At 42.2% G+C, this 20,043-nt stretch overlaps 1 protein-coding gene across 4 annotated transcripts in view; it reads right to left on the bottom strand.

Annotated features, from left to right (window-relative positions):
* The window catches only part of adam22 (ADAM metallopeptidase domain 22), an 83,517-nt gene that overhangs the window by 47,725 nt on the left and 15,749 nt on the right, over nt 1–20,043 (bottom strand). For all 4 annotated transcript variants that reach the window (XM_054741398.2, XM_015950615.3, XM_015950617.3 and 1 more), the window contains exons 4-6: nt 11,761–11,827; nt 5,861–5,943; nt 74–137 (exon numbers count right to left, since the gene is read on the bottom strand). In XM_054741398.2, the coding sequence (XP_054597373.2) occupies nt 74–137; nt 5,861–5,943; nt 11,761–11,827 (214 nt within the window). The remainder of the gene's footprint in view (nt 1–73; nt 138–5,860; nt 5,944–11,760; nt 11,828–20,043) is intronic.

Raw genomic sequence — 20,043 nt, 5'->3', positions numbered from 1 at the left:
CGGCCGGAGGACCAACGTGATTCGTACTGAAACCAGCCTCGCTCGTTAAAGGACCAGTTTAAAAAGCACTTACAGCGTCTCCGTCCTGCTCTCCAGGCTCAATCATGTAGGTGTGATTTCCATCGAAGAACATCCCACTGGTGAGGAGAGAGAAGAGAGCGGTCACATCAAGTTTCTGTTTTATTCATCAGGTTTCAGTTGGATTAGTCACCTCAGGGTCTCTTCAGAAGGTTTAATCTGCTCTGAGATTATTCTGGGGGTTTCCTTGCCTGTACATCTGATTTTAGCATTAACACACAGAAATACTTGGAAAATAACACAAACCTGTTTTTTTTTACTTCAGTTTGCACAAATAAATCCAAGTTTTCTAATGAACACAGAACTAAAGTACAAGCAAAACCCAATAAATCCACCAGAGATCACGAGGAACCTCAAGCACAGCTGTTGCTGTTCCATATCAATAAATATCATCCAGAAACTTAAAGATCTCTCTACTATAAATAGATTTCACAGGAATAAATGAAGCAAGATGCAAGTTATATTATGCAAAATCTTAAATAAACAGATGAATTTTATAACGAATAAACTTCGATCCTAAACGCGAAATAAATGATAAAAGATCAGATTTCAGCATCTGCTCACGAGGAACTGATGAATATGTGTAATGTAGATTCAGAAAGTAAACATTGCTAAAATCTAACACACACACACACACACACACACACACACACACACACACACACACACACACACACACACACACACACACACACACACAAGCTGTTGCTATTACACTGCACTGTTTGTACATTGTGTCACCGCCGTTTTACTGGTTAAATGTTAATTCTGATGCTGTTAAAACATAATTTCACATAACTGTATCCTCAGTAGTGATGGGAATTCCGGCTCTTTTTAGAGAGCCGGTTCTTTTGGCTCAGCTCACCAAAAAGAGCCGGCTCTTTTGGCTCCCAAGTGGCTCCTCAGATTTTCTGTTGCGTAGAGTACATTTATAACCAAAATAATGCTAAACTTTATGTAAAATAATTTACTAATATAAAAAAAATGCAATACGGTATATCTAATATTTATCATTTCTATGGATTTAATAACTGATCACTTTAAGAGATCTCCACTTCCCGACTGCTGGCGCTCATTTTCTCACCGTCTTCGTCACACTCTCCTCTCTCGCTCTCCTTTTTCCTCCTCCTCCCCTCTCGTCTCCCTCCTCCCGCGTGTGCTCTGCTGTGTGTCTGAGTCTGATCCTCCCTCTTCCCCGCCCCTACTGCTCTGTGTGTGGACAGTCTGGACACACAGTTACACGTGTTGACTAATCGCCTGTAGCTTTCACCAAAGCAAGAGGGGAGGGGGGAGGGGAGGGGACGGCTCCCAATGACGAGCCGGCTCCCGTCGTTCACTTCAAAGAGCCGGCTCTTAGAGCCGGTTCGTTCGCGACCGACACATCACTAATTCTCAGTGTCAACCCATGTTAGTGTGGGACGGATGTGCTGCAATAACCAGTTTAAACCATATTTTTTTATTTTAGCCTCATCACTCATGCCCAGTTTAACTAAAACCGTTTTATTTTATTTTATTTTATAAGCATTGTTTCAACAGGAGGTAGAGTAAAAAGGTGTTTTATTGTGTTTATTTTATAGAACTAAGCCATTTTAGGACTTTTAACCACGACTTTCCTTCGCAGATAAAGCTGATCAGGAGACTGAAAAAGCCTAAATAACTTCTGTTGAAACTTCAGCTGTGGTTGACTGTAACCCATCTCAGATTTAGGGACAAAAGATCTCCAACAACTCAATAAAATCCACTCCTTCACTGTAAAGGTGTCCGTTAAATGTAATGACTTAGTTTTCATATTTTAGCTGAAATATGCGAAGGGATTTAGTCACTGATTTTGAATATTCATATGAATCGGTGAGTTGAAGCTCTTCTTGTGTCTGTGCTCAGGTGTGGAGACATCATTAACTTTGTCTGAACTTTTAGGAGATTGGTCCGGTCCGCCAGGGAGGTCGAGGGTTAAACGCCACCGAGACAATACATTCATCTGACTCATCGGACTTTGATATTTAGCTTTTCTGGCCTCCAGCTCAGAAAAGTCACCTTCAACACTCAGTCCTGGTCCAATAACGCACTTACAAGAGATTAGAGTCCATGCAGGACCACTTTGCCACCTTCTTTGCACTAAAATGATTATTTTCCCTAACCTGAACTTAGATTTGTTTTGTTTTAATCTGGTCAAGAGCAGGGTTGGGCAACTCCGGTCCTCGAGGCCCGCTATCGAGAATTTTTTGGTTGTTTCCTTGTTCCAGCACACTTGATTCACCTGCTAAGCATCTCATCAAGCTCTGCAGAAACCTGGTAATCAGCTGCTAATGTAAACCAGGTGTGTTGAAGCAGGGAAAAAATGTGGCCCCCAAGGACCAGGATTGCCCACCTCTGGTCAAGAGTCTCGTGTAAAATTAGCAACACTGATTTTCATGTTAGGGGGGACATGTTATGACTGTCTTTATTAAAGAGCAAGTCACCCCCTACCAGATTCTTACTCAACTCCCACTTTCTGTTTGAAAAATGCAACAAATGCTGTTGCCTAGCAGACTGAGAGGGCGTAGCAGCTAAGAAATGCACACACTCATGACATTGTGACATCATAATGCACCATCTGACATCATAGTGTGCCTCTTAGCCAATAGCGACGGCAGATTGAAACTCAAATGCAGTGCTGAGTTTTTGCCTGACGACGGTGCATCGCTGACAGTTTTAGGCAGAATATTTAAATTTTAACTAAGATGCACTAAAGTGCCGAGTTATTGACTACATTTGTCTGCAGCACAATCAGACACTCATTTATATAGTTTATCAGCAAAAAAAAAGTTGATTTGGAGTGACTTGCTCTTTAAGTTAGAATAGTTAAATGATATAGGAACATGTTTATGAAGTTCTTTGCACAAAATCCCTCTCACATGAAGCAATCTCAGCAGGTTTATTCTGGACAGTTTCAGCACCTTCCAAAATGAGTTGTTTCAGGGCTCTGTCACTTTAAGAAAACAAGCTGGAGCTGGCTACCCCCCCCCCCCCACCCCCACCCCCACTGATGGGCAGCTATAAGCTGAGATTGTCAGATATCTGGGAGGGGCTCAGAGGAGAGCTGCTGCTCCAACAGTAGCTCTCTCTTGCACGTGAGGTGGTTCTATAAAAATTTCCCAGTTTGTGATGTCACAACTGGACACTTTTTGAAATGGCTTGTTTTAGGCTCCTGATTCCTAAAAACAAACACTGAGGATGGACTGTTTTCTTGTTTTAGAGTGTTTATAGAGGCAGTAGAGAGCCACATGGCAGCACAAAATGATGCAAAAGGTGAGTTTAGCATAATACGCTCCATTTATAAAGAATTTTTAAATCCTGAATCTATCCCATAATGCTTTGTTGTATTGAATTACACAGGTGTTTGACACCAACTGTCCTCTTTAACTAAGGACTCTGTCTGAACATAAACAACTCCTGATGAAGGTCTTCTGACCGAAGGCTTGAAAAATAAAACTCTCGCAATCGCAGATCGAAGTGTGCGGATTCGGCTCTTTTTGTTTTAAAGACCTGAATCTAAAGACTACCAACCGTTTCCCCGGCTGATCCGTTCTCTAATGTGGGGTTAAGACTAAAAAGTCAACGACTTCTAGGGACTGTGATCAAACATCTAGTTATGTTTGAAAAGCAACAATTAGGATCCGTATTTTTTAAGAGTGATTTTCTGCTTTTTATAACTTTCTGTTTATTTGTCGAACCAGAAATGCCACGTTAGGTGCCTCACAATGAAAAATTCTGTTTCATTTATTGATGGAATTTCAGTCAAAAGATATTTTAACCATGAACTAAAATCAATGATGAACCGACATCCCTTTAAATGACGGATGTAGCTGCGAGCACTTTCCCTCCATATACCGCTAATAACCTATTGAATTGCAGGGCTAAGTGTGTGTGTGTGTGTGTGTGTGTGTGTGTGTAACAATAAACTCCTTACTCAGCATATGGGAAACACACTCTAATATGTGACCTCATGACGACGCACTGACTCCTCGCTGCCTGGCGCTTCACTTTCACACACGTTACCCTATAAGATGGTTAACTTCTTACCCTTTGGATGTGACCAGCATCAGCAACTCGGTGATTCTTCCCTGTTCTGACCCAGTATGTCATCTTCCAGATTATTTAATGACATTTTTAGATTACAGTGCATGCACTCTTGCATAATCTGCTGTGCTGATGAATTCCCCACCATGTTGCACCGGTCCTATGAAATATGCAAACGTGACTAAAGGCTCTCAGCTTAATCAGCAGGCATAAAAAAGGCTTCAACCAGTTGCAGTAATTAGCTGAAACGACACGTCTGCACTGATTATTTGGTTTATTTAGCCCGACTTTGTGATGAAACCAGAGATAATGAGCAGGAACAGGCTTTGATAAGGAGCGAGTGTGAACTATAATGTTTTCAGAGATAACGGAAAGTGATAATTGGATGAAACAGTGTGCTCTGTCAACAACGTAATAAGTGACAAGGACTCTATTACCCTAACAAAAGACTTAACCCTCCCAACGTCCTAACGGGTGTGACCCCGCGAGGGTCCACGTGGCAGGGGTGAGGAGTGAGCACCACCTCACCCCTGCCACGTGGACCTCAAGGGATAAACCATCAGCCCTGCTCAATGGTACACTTTCCTCGCGGAGTCACCCATGAAGACAGTGGGAGGGTTAAAGAGCAAGTCACCCCCAAAATCAACTTTTCTTTCTGATAAACTATATAAATGTGTGTCTAATCGTGCTGCAGACACGTGTAGTCAATAGTTTTGCACTTTAGTGCATTTTAGTTAAAATTTTAATGTTCTGCCTAAAACTGTCAGTGTTGTGCCGTTGTCAGGTAAAAACTCTGCACTGCATTTGATTTAAATCTGCCATCGCTATTGGCTAAGAGGTACCCTAGAACGTTAGCTGGTACCGTATGATGTCACAATGTCGTTGTGAGCCTGTGTGTGTGTGTATTTGTTAGCGGCTCCGCCCTCTCGGTCTGCTAGGCAACAGCATTTGTTGCATTTTTCAAACAGGAAGTGGGAGCGGAGTAATACTCTGGGAGGGGGTGACTTGCTCTTTAACTCATTCGCTGCCAGCGTTTCTCACCGTTTTTACTGTTTTTTTAAGAGTGTCAGAACGTTGCGCGCTAGGATGATGTCGACGCCTAAACAACCAAAACAAAGCGGAGACTTACGTCAGGAAGAATCCGCGCGTTTCGAGTGTTATCCGTTCTTTCATAATCCGTTGTTGAATTGTGATCGGCAGACGCTTTTCCGGTTCGCGCCTCACTTTTTTTACAGCAGCGGCCCAAAACGATGTCCTAACACATGGATGTGTTGCTTCCTGATCACATGACGTGTGACGTACGCGGATGAAGATCGGCTTTAGAGCTGAGATGTTTGTTCTCACGGTGCGGGGGCTCGTCCGACGCCCACACAGTAAAAACATGCAAATGACGACTTTAGTCGTCAATGGCAGTGAACGAGTTAAAGAACCAATTAAAAACACTTTAGTTTAAACAGTAAATACACAACACAAATAAACTTTGTATTTAACAAGACTGACCGGATGAGCCAGTTTGATTTTTACCTACAGAGCACCACTTTCAAGCAGAAGAGCTAAAATGATCAGCACTAGGAGGAGGATAGAGATGAATGAGTGAACGATAACCCCTGTAACACAAAGTGAAAACAGACTGGAAAAGCTAATTAGTTTGACCTAAAAGGCAGCAGAGGACGTGAATCTGGACACGCCGAGGTGACATTTCATCCACGATGCTTGTACTTACTGCAGCCCGTGACAGGTGGAGAGCGCCACGTAGGAGCCAGGAACATCTCGGACTTTCCCCTGGTAGTAGCAGTGCTCTCCTCCCTGTGAAGAAAAACATAATCGTGTGGGTTTTTTTAGATCTACTCCATCATGAAGCAACTCCAGACTGATCAATCACACTCGCTTCATTTGCTAAGAGGCACAAGTGTAAGTATGATGTGTTGATATGTGACTGAGCAGCATGTGTGTGATACTTTCACGTAACTCCCATCTGCCACCCAGCGATCTCCACGTCTACCACAGGAGCTGCACCACCGGTCCGCTTTTCATCAGTTTTCCATCTCAATCAGCATTTCTCTACATGTTTATGAGCAGACACTTACCGTCTGCAGACGTGCACAGTGTCTGAGTTTCTAAGTGCTCTGTTGGCCATCTCTTCCTGGTCCATTTCTTGCTGCCGACCAGCCATTAGGCTGGAAGCTGCACGGTCTCCCTGAGGAAACGCAGCTTTTATCACAGGATCAATTTCTGCTCTAAAGTTTGATGCTACAGACAAGAGCGCACGTCAACGTTCACTTCTGCATCCAGCTCTCTCGCTGAGCCCCCACCACGTTGTAGGTGTGTTTTAGGAAATGTTTCATGTTATTGAACAACAAATAAATATGGAAGCATGAACTCTGGGAATTACAATCCAGATAATTAATGCTTTGTGGTTTATTTGCACACTGCATCACGGGTGTTGTAGGTTTTTGCACCAGAATATGACATTCTTGATGCAATCAAATAGTTTCTATGGCCAATACATAACAAGTTTATGAAGTTCTTTAAAGAAAATCCCTCTCAGATGAAGTAGTTTAAGACATTTTATTTTTCACAGTTTCAACACCTTCCAGAATGAGCCATTTCAGGGCTCTGTCACTTTAAGAATACAAGCTAGAGCTGGCCACGCCTCCCCTGCTCAGGTTGCTATGGGCTGAGAAGCTCTGATATCTAGGAGGGGCTTGGCGTAGAGTCGCTGCTTCTCCAGCAGCAGCAGCTCTCTCTTGCCTGTGAGATGTGGTTCTATTCCTGATTTGTGACATCACAAATAAAAACTTTTTGAAACGGCCTGTTTTAGGCACATAATCCCTAAAACCAAACACTGACAGACTGGTCGGATATTTTCACATTTTCAGTATTTATGGAGGCAGTTGAGGCCCACATAGCAACACAAAAAGATGCAAAAGAAGAGTTTTACATAAAAAGTCTCTTTTAATCAATAATGCATCAATGATCCTCAGGACAAACATACATGTTAAAAATGTTCCTAACCTGGAAAATCTCTCTTCTTTCACATCCCAAAACCTGATTGTTTAAACTTTCAGCTGCAAATGCCTCAAAAACCAATAGAAGGTCTGGCTGCCCCACAGACCGCCACTGTAGCTCATCAGTCTGTTCAGTGCTTTTAACACCAGAAGTACAAAACTCTAACGAATACTTTGGTGCGCTCAGTAGAAGAATCATGCAATTAGCTGTAAAGGTTTTCTGTAGAAATCAGACAAAGTTTAAAGAGCAAGTCACCCCCAAATCAACTTCTTTTTTTCCTGATAAACTATATAAATGTGTGTCTAATCGTGCTGCAGACACGTGTAGTCAGTAGTTTTGCACTTTAGTGCATTTTAGTTAAAATTGTAATTTTCTGCCTAAAACTGGCAGTGTTGTTCCGTTGTCAGGTAAAAACTCTTCACTGCATTTGAATTTAAATCTGCCATCGCTGTTGGCTAAGAGGTACCCTATGATGTTAGATGGTAGATTATGATGTCACAATGTTGTGAGAGTGTGTGTATTTGTTAGCAGCTCCGCCTTCTCGGTCTGCCAGGCAACAGCATTTGTTGCATTTTTCAAACAGGAAGTGCTCTTTAAGTCCATTTTCAGTCTGGGTTAGATCATTTAATATCACTGTGGCAACGTGAGTTCACAGCTAATCCATTAACCGTTTTTACATAAATCAGCCTCGCTGGTCATCTTCCACGTCCGTCAGTGGTTTTATGAACCCAACTGTCAAAAAAGACCAGTCAGACTTTATTTAAGACGTTTTTATTTTTGTTTGGTTGTTTTTTAAACCGTGACGAAATCTAGAATTTTCTGCTGATAAATGAGAAAGGTTTGTGCTTCATCCGGGATTTTTTATTTTTTGTTTGCTTCCTCAAAACAAACAGAGGAGCTGAATGAATCCTTTTCTTGCCAGAGGTTTTATTGTTTATTTTGGATTGAGACGTCAGCAGACCCTCTCATTCTTGGTTTGCTATAAAGAAACTGCTGTTGTCCTTTTCTGTCTCGCCTGCACTGAGGAGGCATTTTGTGGAAAACGGATCAAACTTGTTTTGATGAGTGAAACTTGCCAGAACATAAAAGCCTGAAACTAAACCTTTAGGAAATGTATTTCTTCAGATGGACACACTAAATCATATTAGAGCATGTGAGGTATTATGGGACGATGCCTTTTTATTGTTGGTATGAAATGTACCAGGATGTTGGATTAATGTGGATCAACCTAAAGCTACAGGGATGAGGACACAGCGTGTGGTTCATGCAGCTATTTATAAACAAAATGTGCTCCACTATCTTGACTTTGTCCTCTTCCTGTTGCTCTGATCTTCTGCTCCACTTCTCATCAGAGAAAGTGATGCAGGTAGACTCTCAGTGTGTGTGAAAGTCATGTGTAATCTCAATGTCTACTAAACAGTAAATCAACTCCTTGCTCCGTTGTCGATGTAAGCTGCAAACAACATTGAGAAGACTTTCTAGATGTCTTAAAAACGTGTGCGATGGTAGAGTTTACGAGTCTCGCTGGCACGTCACAGGACTTCATTTATTTCTCAAAATGTTTGCACATCCACCACGTGCACGTTTATCTCAAACCTTTCTCAAGCGCTTCTCGATTTTGTTGCTGCAACTAGAAACAAAAAACGAGCGACGACTTTGGGAGGGACTGGAGACCAAACGGTGAAACAACAACGATTTGTGACTAAACTGATGCAAGAAATGTTGCCTGACTTTTGCAGAAAATTTTTAAACGCCTGCATGAACCAATAGGGTCTACCAATTAATAAAAACCCAATTACAATGATTAGTACCATGTTTATAAATAATCTACAAATGAGCAAAATAAATACTTTTTCCGTTTTTCTTGTTTAAAAACCATCCCAAACCAGAACATGTGTCACGGATCCCCATGATCCTGCAGCAACTGCGCTGGACCCAAACATCTATTACTGCTTGTAGCAGAATAAGTCCTGATCCAGACCCGTCAGAGCAGCAGAATCCGACTGCTGGACATCCGTGGTGGTCAGAGACACCCAGGACTCCCTGAAAAGCAGGTGTAAAAAACCTGAAAGAGGTGCGGAGTGCTTTCAATTACAGAAATAAAACAACTGAGGAGCAGCTGAAGTGTGATGGTGAGCATTCATCTACAGAGTAAATTAAATCCTAGTCCGTTTGCTAATGACCGAGGTAATTAGCAGTGACCGTATAGTGGATTATGTGGTGTGTTCACTTGGATCATTTTCTGTTAAGCTTCTGATCTCGCATTAATCTGGTTCTAATCTGGGAAAATCCTCAGCATTATAATCCCCACACATACTGTATGGTGTGTGTGTGTGTGTGTGTGTGTGTGTGTGTGTGTGTGTGTGTGTGTGTGTGTGTGTGTGTGTGTGTGTGTGTGTGTGCTGTAACTGATCTGTGTAGATTTCAGAGGATTATCACAGCGATGTTAATCTGGTTATAGAGTCGCTGAAGGCTCAGACCACAGATACTGATCCACTTGAGTTTCTAGAAATCCATAACTCTTCCAGGAAGCCGTTGAGGAAAAGCACAGATCCAGGTGGGGTGTGGGTACATCCTGAGTGAAAACTAAGTCACTGATTAACCAATAAAAAAATCTCACAGATGGAAAAAAGAATAAAAGCCCTGCAGCCTCGTCAGGAAATTAAAACAGCCGAGGACGAATGTCTCAAACAGCAACACGGTTGTTTCCTGAGTGTAACTGACACACCTACGAGGTCGTAAAATTTTTATGTTTTTAATTTGATAAATAATTGGTAGGACGGATCTCTAGATTTGCTTCTTGTTATAATTCTTATTGCTTATTTTGTAGGATAAAACCTGACTGTGTGTAGGTTTTATATGTTATTCCCCAAATTTCAGCACAGTAGTTCAAATACGGTACAATCAATGAATTGTATAATAAATATAGGGATAAGTCATCCAGTGACCATTTCACTCTGTGTAATATTGTGATTGATTTGGCTATTTTAGTTTTGATATTGTTTATATGTTGTTTCCAAGAGAAATCCTCATCAGTGATGACTCCCAAAAATGTTACTTCCTTCACTCTTTCAATACAGATTTCGTCTAATTTTATTAATGTTTTTATATACAACTTTCTGTTACTGAATATCATAAAATATGATTTATCTGTGTTCAGTGAACGCTTATTCCCATCGAACCATAATTAGATTTTTTCCAACTCTTGTTTGTGTCACTTCTATCATTTCAATCCAATTCAATAATACTTTATTAATCCCAGAGGGAAATTTGAGTTTCAGTACACACAATTCGGAGATCAGACATACATACATAGCCACATGACAAGAATTGGTGACTGTGGTCATTTGCAACCTGAGTCGCGCTACCGTAATAGAGATCAGAGGGTTTACATGAGGATTGGTTCAGGTGGAGGAAAAAAAAGGCACTTCAGAGTTACCCTCCACAGGGAGAGCAGCTTTGCTGTGCAAAAAACACCTCAGACAGATATGCACACAGACTTCAGACATCACACAACATAAGTGTCCACTAGGAGGGGTGGTGGGTTTTAGGACTGTCCTCACGTCAGCAGCAGCGTTATCCATTTTAGGGCTGTTCCTGTTATGCCATATTTACTACGTTTTTTTTAGAAGAATGTCATGATTTACTGTATCAAATGCTTTTTTTAGGTCAATGAAGATACTTATCAAATGGTTCTTTTTGTCAATGGCTTCCGATGTTTCTTCTGTTAATTCCATAAGTGCCATTGAAGTAGAGCGATTTGGTCTAAACCCATACTGACTTGTCATTTAACAAATTCTCTTTGTTCAGGAATGCGTCCAATCTGGGAATATATAGTTTTTCTAATATTTTTTACCTCTGCCTCCACAGGAGGAAAAGGGCATTCATAGTAAACAATAATTAACCATTTTTGCAATTTTCTAAATAAATATTGTTGCATCTTTGTATTTTATCCTAATTCAGTTTTGACTTTTGTATAATTTTGCAGTATAAAAAAACAAACAAAAACAAAAAAACAAATCCAAGGTCCTGAATAACAATGTAATAACTGATTAGGGAGAGTGTTTCCTTTATGACCAAATCTGACAGATATCTACACATTGTTTTAATAAAATTATTTGCTTTTCTAGATGCGTGTTTTATTTTGAAAATGTTACATTTCTGATTTTCCTTATCGGTGCTCCTGTCGTCGCTTTTGGCAGAAAGGTTGTTTTGTTTTTGTTTTTCTCTTTGAGAAGTCTGCTGAACTGGATCAAATCCTGGTGACAGACTCAAAAGTAAAATACGATTCATTCAAAGACAATATTTACTTCCATTTAGTTGCTAAAAATCACAAGTAGTTTATCAGTTTTCCAACCTTTAAACATATTTTTATATCTATTATTGATATCAAATCTCCTGGCACAACACACAGAGTGTGTTAATAAATAACATCCAGAATCAGATAATTTCATATATATTTACTATAAAAATGTAGGACTTGTCCAACTATGTTATTTTAATGCCACCTGTGACAATAACTTCCCAGGAAAAGGAGGTAATGTTGTGGCAGAAGCTGCTGCAGCCATGACCCAAACCGTGCAGAATGAGGACGGGTGGTTTGCAGAATCTTACATTGGTGACGACAATCTTCCCATCTTCAGACAAATGCCTCTCCTTGTACCCCGAAGACAGGAGATCGCTGGGACAGAGAATAAGACAAAAACCAGTTTAAACACGTTTTATAGTACACCCGTGCTGTTATTCTGAGCCACAGAGACGAGAGGATTCCCAGAAAACACACAATCAGTCTCATCCAGACTTCAGACAAATGCACCGTGGCTTAAGGGAAGGTCAGAAAGGAGAGAAGAAGCAGGAAAGGCAAAACAAGCAGCAGAAAGAAAATAAATTGAGAGGCTAGAGGAGAGAAAGAGGGTCCTGTGTGTGCTTTCTCAGCAGAGCTGGACCCAAGAATCCCGGTGGAGACCCACACTGCAGGTCCAGCCTGAGACAGAGATGGATGAGCTTTACTGAGCATGCACAGAGTCTCCGACACACACATACACACACACACACACACACACACACACACACACACACACTGCAACAGATAATTGTCAAAACTGTGTGTGCGGCGTGGTTCTCGATTGGAAAGAGGTGGGTTTCCAGCTTTAGTTGGACGTAGAAAGGTGTAGCCCAGGTGTAGGAGCTTAGGGTGTTTCTCAATGCCAAGGAACCTCGCCTTGATGCCTTGGCCCCGCCCCGGTTGCCTTGGAGATACGTCATCAGGAGCCACCAAGACTTGTTCCAATGTTCATGTTCTACCGAGGCGTGTGTTCTCCGTTTGTTAGCCGTTTAGCTAGCAAGCAAGGATACACGGGAGGTGTCTTGTAGCCTAGCCTTGGTCAAAAATTACCCAGAATCCACCGCGGTATATTTAAAAGAATGGCGGATCAGCAGCCGACAACTACTTTGGTGGCAAATGTCAAAGTTTAAATGTCAACTAATTTAAAATGTTTTTTTAATCCAAAGCAGTTATCTATGGTTGGTTAGTTGCAGCTTCAGTGGCTAGCGGGTAGTAACTCACTTAAATATTTACTTTAACCCTCTGGAGGCAGGCGTTGCAGATCTGCAACATTAAAACCTGCCTGGTTACTCCACATACGTGTTTCATGAGCATTTTTTAACTCAGAAGTTCCCCTGAAGGGTAAAACTCATTACCATTATTCATATTGACACTAATACGTATAAAATATAACATTATCTCCTGTGTCATGTGACGTTACGTGATTGCCGTGGAAGCCGCGGTCACAGTGGCGGGTTTACCATTAGGCATAGGTCGGCGGCCGCCTGGGGCCCCCTTATGTTGGGGGGGGGGGGGTCTAGCCCTAGCCCTGACTGCTGGCACCCCTCTGTTAATGCACAAACAGGAAGTGATTGGTAGTCATTCCACTCCAGTCCAGTTGGTGGCGGTAACGCACCAAATTGTTGTTTGCCAAGTGCCACAAGACCACAAATAAGAAGAAGAAGAGAAAGCAGAAGAAGAGAGGCGGGAGCGTTCGTAAGAAACTCAAAGCGATAGTCAAAACATTAAGCATGAAATCTCCTAGTGGCTCCAATAAGATAAAGACGCAGCTTGCTTTAAAAAAGCTTTTATCTTCACTTCCAAAAGTGACGTCGTTTTTCTACGTAAACATCAAAAGGAAGCAGAAAAGGAAAGAAAATGGAAAATGTTTAAAGGGAGGAAAACAGACCAAAATGGAAAATAGAAAAAAAATAATAATAATAACAAAGGCAAAAGCACAGGAGCACTGACAGGAAGAAGGAAGCACTCAAAGGGAGAGAAAGACAGGAAAAAGAGGAGGACTAATAAAAAATAACTCGTGTCAGAATAGGGGAGAGTTTCGCAAATCCAGTCAAAGATAAGATTGTCGAAAATTTAGTGTATGGGGGGGCCATGTCTGCGTTCGCCTTGGGGCACCAAAATGCTAAATCCGCCACTGCGCGGTCATGTGATACAAGTCTGTTCCATTCAACAGTTTTATTTGACCAAGGAAGGACAGTGTCCTATAAGCAAGGCACCTTGGCATTGAGAAACACCCTTGATTCACCCTGCACCCAGTGTGTGTGTGTGTGTGTGCGTGTGTCACGGTGGATGGCTTATACTGAGCCAGGATCCTCTGGAGGTTTCCTCCTGTTAAAATGGATTTTTCCTCTCCACTGTCGCTATATGCTTGCTTAGTATGAGGATTGCATCAAGTCACTGACACTAGTCAGTGACTTGATGCACTCTGCTGGATTCCTTATATAGGAAACATTTTTTCTGATTGGCTTAATGAACTGACCTGTACTGGAATGTTTATTACGTGAAGTGCCTTGAGACGACTCTTGTCGTAATTTGGCGCTATATAAATAAACTTGAATTGAATGTGAATCAACAAATCCCTCGATTTTTGAAGTTACAGAGGAAGAAAAAGTTTTCTGAGATGATTTACTGGAGTCAAACGCCAACATAAAGTGCACTCATGCAGTGGGCGAGGCTCCTCTACGCTCACTAATGGGCCGCTTTGCTGTAGCAATAAAAGTGAGTGGATGAAGAGGAGATCAAATGTAAAGAAAGGAAGAACAACCATCAGTAGAACGGCACAGGGAGTGGGGCTGTGAAATTTAGGAGAACAAGGTGTGACTATAAAGCTTTAAGGGACCCAAACAAATACCTGTTGTCAGGCTAAAATCCTAATACACACACTTTACGTCTGCAAATGTACCTCAGCGGCAACGTTTCAGCAGCATGAAGAGCCATGGAGACATCCGCACATAGATATGTATATGATCACATGTTTATATGTGTTTATATACATATCTATGCATCCGCACACGTGTGATGAAGACATTTGGTTTCATCCTGCTGGGATGTGTGTAAGATTCAGAGCCGGTGAGCTTTATCATGATTCACCCTGCACCCAGTGTGTGTGTGTGTGTGTGTGTGTGTGTGTGTGTGTGTGTGTGTGTGTGTGTGTGTGTGTGTGTGTGTGTGTGTGTGTGTGTGCGTGCGTGTGCGTGCGTGCGTGTGTGTGGCATCAGCGCAGACACACCAGGGCTCTAATGGAGGGCACTGATAACAGATTTCAGCTTTAATTGTTGTGGGATTTAAATAATTTACTTGACAGAGACGCAAAGTAAGCCAGCCCCCCCCCCCCCACACACACACACACACACACACACACACACACACCCCTCCCATTCTTGTTAACACACACAAGCACAAAAGGCATCTATGTAAATTTACTATGCAGTCATATAACATCACGTTATAACTAATATGGAGACATTTTAGTCTATATTTTTTAATAGGTAGCAATTTTCAACATGAATTCATTTCAAATTAAAACACTTTTGGCAGAAAAAGTCAGTCCAAACACAGGAGAGATGAATTATTTTTCTTCCGTTTTCTGGAACTCTGCTGGCTTTTGTTTAAATGGAGGGTTTGCAGGGAAAGTGTTTGCTCTGGTTTTTAGTTCCTTTGAGTTTCGACGTGTGTTTAAATACAAAACGACAACATTTGGAATAATCAGGTTTATGGAGAAGATGCTATATTAGTTGGGTGTGTTTTGAAAACTGCATCTGCTGACAACCCTTTCAAAGATGACAGTGAGCTTCTCGGATTGTCCAACAGCATCTCCAAGACATCAGACAAAGGGATTCAAATCTGTGTTAGTTCTGTTAAAGTTCTGTTAAAAACATAAAGATCATCTGTGTGCACAATTAAAGTGAAAAAGTCCACGTGACAAGTGTAACGAGTCGATATGTTAAAGCTGCAACGAGAAATTAAAAAAACAAAAGAACTTAAAACTGAGATCTAACTTTCTAATGAACCTTTCAAAATAAAAGCTCTGTACATTCTAAGCCTTAGAAAGCTGTAAGGGACAATTTAAGGTTGGAGTGTTGCCGTCTGTGGGTCAGCCTCAGGAACATCCTCTGGGCCCAAATAACAGCTGGATGCCCGTTTTCTAACAGATGTTGAGGTTCAGTCGGCCCAGTAATGTTGTGATGCTTCATCATGAACATAATCAAATTTATTTTCCTACATGAAGTTAGTTCATTATTTTGTATGTTGTTACAGATCTAGAGGAGTTGTAATGTGGAGCTGGCTGGTCAGAGGACTCAGAGTCAGACAAGCCCCCATAATTCAGGTGTGGAAATGAAACAAAACAGGAAGTGGGGAAAATTGCAGTTCCACCCTCATCCACTAGGGGCTGGTGTCAGAAGCGAGCAAATCCTCATTGACTCCCATGTTAAAAATACCAATTTCACAGCAGAAATAAACATGTTTACAGCCTGGTACCAGAACACGTTTTTGGTTTAAATGATCTAGTTTACACTCATGACAACTCTGAGGGGGGTGAATGTTTTTCTCACTCTTCTGTTTAAGTGTATTAAAAGCCTAAAATTCTGTATAATTAATGAGCATCAGACCCACGTGACCACAGAGCTAGCTCCGGTGTTGTGCACAGTTAACTCTGGTTGTAGCTAGGTAGCTACCTCCGTTAGCTTAGCTCCCACCTCCGCGTTAGCTTTGGGTTAGCTTGTAGCTACATCACTTCAGTTCGACGGGTGTCGTCATTTGATCCCAGCCTTACAGCCCCACCCTCATCTCCACCTCTTTCCCCTTTTATGGAATTGTCTGGGTTTGACTAAACCTGTGACACGGTCAAAATGGCGGTGGTGGGAACCTCCCATTTTGGGTCCAAAACTTATAATTGGAGCCTACGGACACGAATTGTCCAGTATATATGTCGATGGTCCAAACACTAGTGGCTCTAGTGAGTCAAATAGCAAATTTCTGTGTGAAATCTTGTTTGGATGCTGGACTAATACTTGCCCTCTCTAAATGTCTAGACTCACAGAAGTCCTAGATCCGCCCCTGCTTCTGTGTTTGTTACAGTCCCTCTCAGCTCATTCCTTTTCTAAATGGCCCTTATTCTCTGTTGTACCTGAAAGGCTTACTTGGCTCTGCTCCCACAGCAACATCTGTTAAAACCTGGTATCCAGCTGTCAGTCGGACCCAAAGGGGGTTTCTGAGTCAGATCTACAGGAAGCTAACCTAACAATGTGCCACCGCCAGCCTAAAGCATTTAGTATTCACATTTCTCAGTTGCTTTCCTCTTTGTGGAGTCAGAAAGTTCCCAAACAGAAAAGGTTTTTGTCTGATGAGCCTTATTTCACTGTAAATTGATCTTCTAAAAGTAAAAAATGACTTAAACGTGAGTCTGGCTGTCACTCCCATCAAGCCTCATCCTCCCTTTCCTTTGATTTGTTGGAATAAATCAGGGACAAAAACACAAAAAACACGCAGATCACTTTTCCGTGTGGTCTAAAATTCCTCTCACGATCTGCGTCTCCCAGCGCCGCCATGCCAGTAGGAGGAAAAAGAGCACAAAAAGGCCGCCCTGGCAGCTCTGGTGCATTTGTGAGTGTGAGCGAGTGGATTGGCAGTACTGTTGGCTTCTTGCTGCTTTCCCACACTCCTCAATGACTCCTCTTAACAAACCCAACGCACCAAAACACGAGCTGGGACATACGAAAACGTCAGATCCGCTTCCGTCTGCATGAACCCACAGCTACTGATGTGCTGCAGTCAGGCGTCCGGGATGAGGATGGGAAGGGGAAAAGGAAAAGGCAAACCGGACTGAGCGCCCCGGAGAGAGCGCAACGAGGGAAGACGCAAGAGGAAAGGAAGAAAATGAAAATGATTGAGGAAGGGGGTGAGGCTTCTCTTTAGGGAAAGCTGCAGCTGCTTTCACCTGCTCACCAGCCCCCCCACCCACCCACTGAGACCTCATTAAAGGTCTCCAGGCTGCAATTCATTCGCTCGCCAATCACTTATCAAACGTGCCGTTCCAGCAAGAGGGCCACCAGGACTCGTGTTGTTGCAGAGGGAAAGCAGCAACTCACAAACAACTATTCTGACGCTAGATCAAACTAAATCATGCGTCTGTGGAGATCTTTAGTTCGTCGCATGCAACAAACAAGCCAAACAGATCCGAGAAGATTCCAACTGTCTGACACCAATTATTCCATGTCTTCCCATCTGAGTCTGTAAATGTAGTTAAATATTTAAAAGCTTGAGAGGTGACCCACACTTTTATGATTTTTATTCAGCGTGACAGGTGAAAGGGAGTAAGCTCTAAAACAATACGCTCCAGAGAGGCAGTAGTGTGTTTTCATGCTGGGAAAACAACAGTGACTCTCTTGATCTGGTCTTCGGCTCCAGGGTTTGTCTTTGTCTCCACTAATCCTCCACGCTGACGGAGACGGCTCGAGCGAGGGAAGGGTGGTAAAGACGGAGAGGGGGATGCATTATGAAATATACGGAGATGAGGGAAAGATCACAGGGAAACATGAGGCACAGCTGAGAGGAACGGTCTTCTTTTTAACTGGAGATTATTACTGTTATATTACATCTGGAACAGAGCAGTTTCCCTTGTTTCAAAAGTGGAGACATAAATAAACAAACTACTTAAAGGTGCATTATGGAAGTTTGACAGCCAAAACATGTATAGAAATAATAAATGTCTTCTTCATACATTCTCCTGCAATGCCCTGGTCCTGTAGAATGAGCCCTGGCATTTTTACTGTGATTGCCTGTTTTTCTGTAAAATCACAGAAAAAGAGAGATGCTCGGGTCGAGCAGGCTGCTTCATGCGCGTTCACGCTCAGGCATCGCCCGTAGCATTTGCTATCCGTAGCTTTAGCAGCAGAGAGAGAGGCAGTGCCACTTTGTCGCTGTTCCTAACGCCTAGTGACAAAGCTAGCTACATTTCTGAGGACCCTTAGCTACTTTCTGTAGAACTTTCTTCTAGATATTTCCTGCTAATTAGCAACAAAATAGCCATTTTCGCTTCGAACCGTTCTTTGGTTTGACGTTGTTTCAGCTGTCATCAAGGATATAAATGTTACAGATACAAATGACATCACTGGCGCCGTAGCTCACCTAGTAAGACATCGGACTCTCTTGCTGAAGACCTGGGTTTGATTCTGGATGTGAACATAATTCTTTTGGAGTTTCTTTTTTACATTAATGGTATATTTTTTTTACAGTAAGACGACAAAATTTTTATTTGAGACTCTCTGAACGGCATTGAATTCACGGATAAAAAAGATGTGGGTTCAACTTTCATTTTGGAACAATTTTTCAAGCAAGGGAAGGGAATGATCTTTGTGGGCTGTGCTGAAGAGAAAGGTACAGAACCACATTATTTAATTAATTAGCTGCACGTTCTCCTGTCCTCTGTCCTCTGGGCCACACACACACACACACACACACACACACACACACACACACACACACACACACACACACACACACACACACACACACACACACACACACACACACACACACACACACACACACACACACACACACACACACACACACACACACACACACACACACACACACACACACACACACACACACACACACACGGGACTGTCTCAGCTGTTATTTTCGTTAAGGAGTGTGCACGTACAGCATGCGCGCCTTGTGCATGAGCCTACTTTTGAAGCTGCCGTTACGCTTTTCGCCTGAGGGGGCAATCGCGAGCATAAAAATTCAAAACTCCGTAAAGTCCCATTAAAGAATTTTATTTAAATGGGTCAGATTTTTATTGACACTAATGTAATAAGTGATGACTGGGGTTGTTTTTACAGGTGTGGGACACTTGTTTAATACATGTGCAGTGGTCCCTAATAGGAATTATTGCCTTGTAAGTCACTGGTGCTCCAGTTTCAGGAGCTAGCAGTGAGCCACATCAAGGCTGAGCTTCAGACGGCAGGATTTGGAGTCTTATTTCCTGATATTAGGACATCTCTCCTCTGATTGGCTAAGAGCAACACGACTCTACCACTGACTCTGGTTGCTCTGCAACGTTGATGTTTTGTGTCCATAAATAACACAAGCCTGGAGGAGTTCTGCTCTGTGGTGGAGTTGCTAATGCTAACGGTTAGCTTCTACTAGCTGTGACGTTCTCTGCTGTTTCCTGGACGCTAAACCAACAACAGCCTTCCTCGTCGTGAGTCCAGACGGGTGAGTCCATGAATGTTAGTGACAGGGTGACGTAGATCTGTCAGGATTTTCTAATCCTAGAGTTTCACCGTCTGTTTTCTATCAGAAGCTACTGCAGGAGATAGGTGTAGGAGACTATTTTATGTTCAGCCTGCATTAAACACTCAGAATGAACCGTTAGAATCAGAAATAACCATTAAAAATAGTTTTCCAGTGAACCACACCTTTAATCCTGCGTAGATTTCTCCCTGGTTCACTAAAATATAACCACCCTGACCGGGTGTCTTCTGCAGGTAAGATACTGATTACTCATGAGGCTCAAGTTATGGTTCCGTTTCTACTGAACT

The sequence above is a fragment of the Nothobranchius furzeri genome, chromosome 5 (assembly GCF_043380555.1).
Source record: "Nothobranchius furzeri strain GRZ-AD chromosome 5, NfurGRZ-RIMD1, whole genome shotgun sequence".
NCBI classification, from domain to species: domain Eukaryota; kingdom Metazoa; phylum Chordata; class Actinopteri; order Cyprinodontiformes; family Nothobranchiidae; genus Nothobranchius; species Nothobranchius furzeri.
This window is presented reverse-complemented; position numbering and strand designations above follow the sequence as displayed.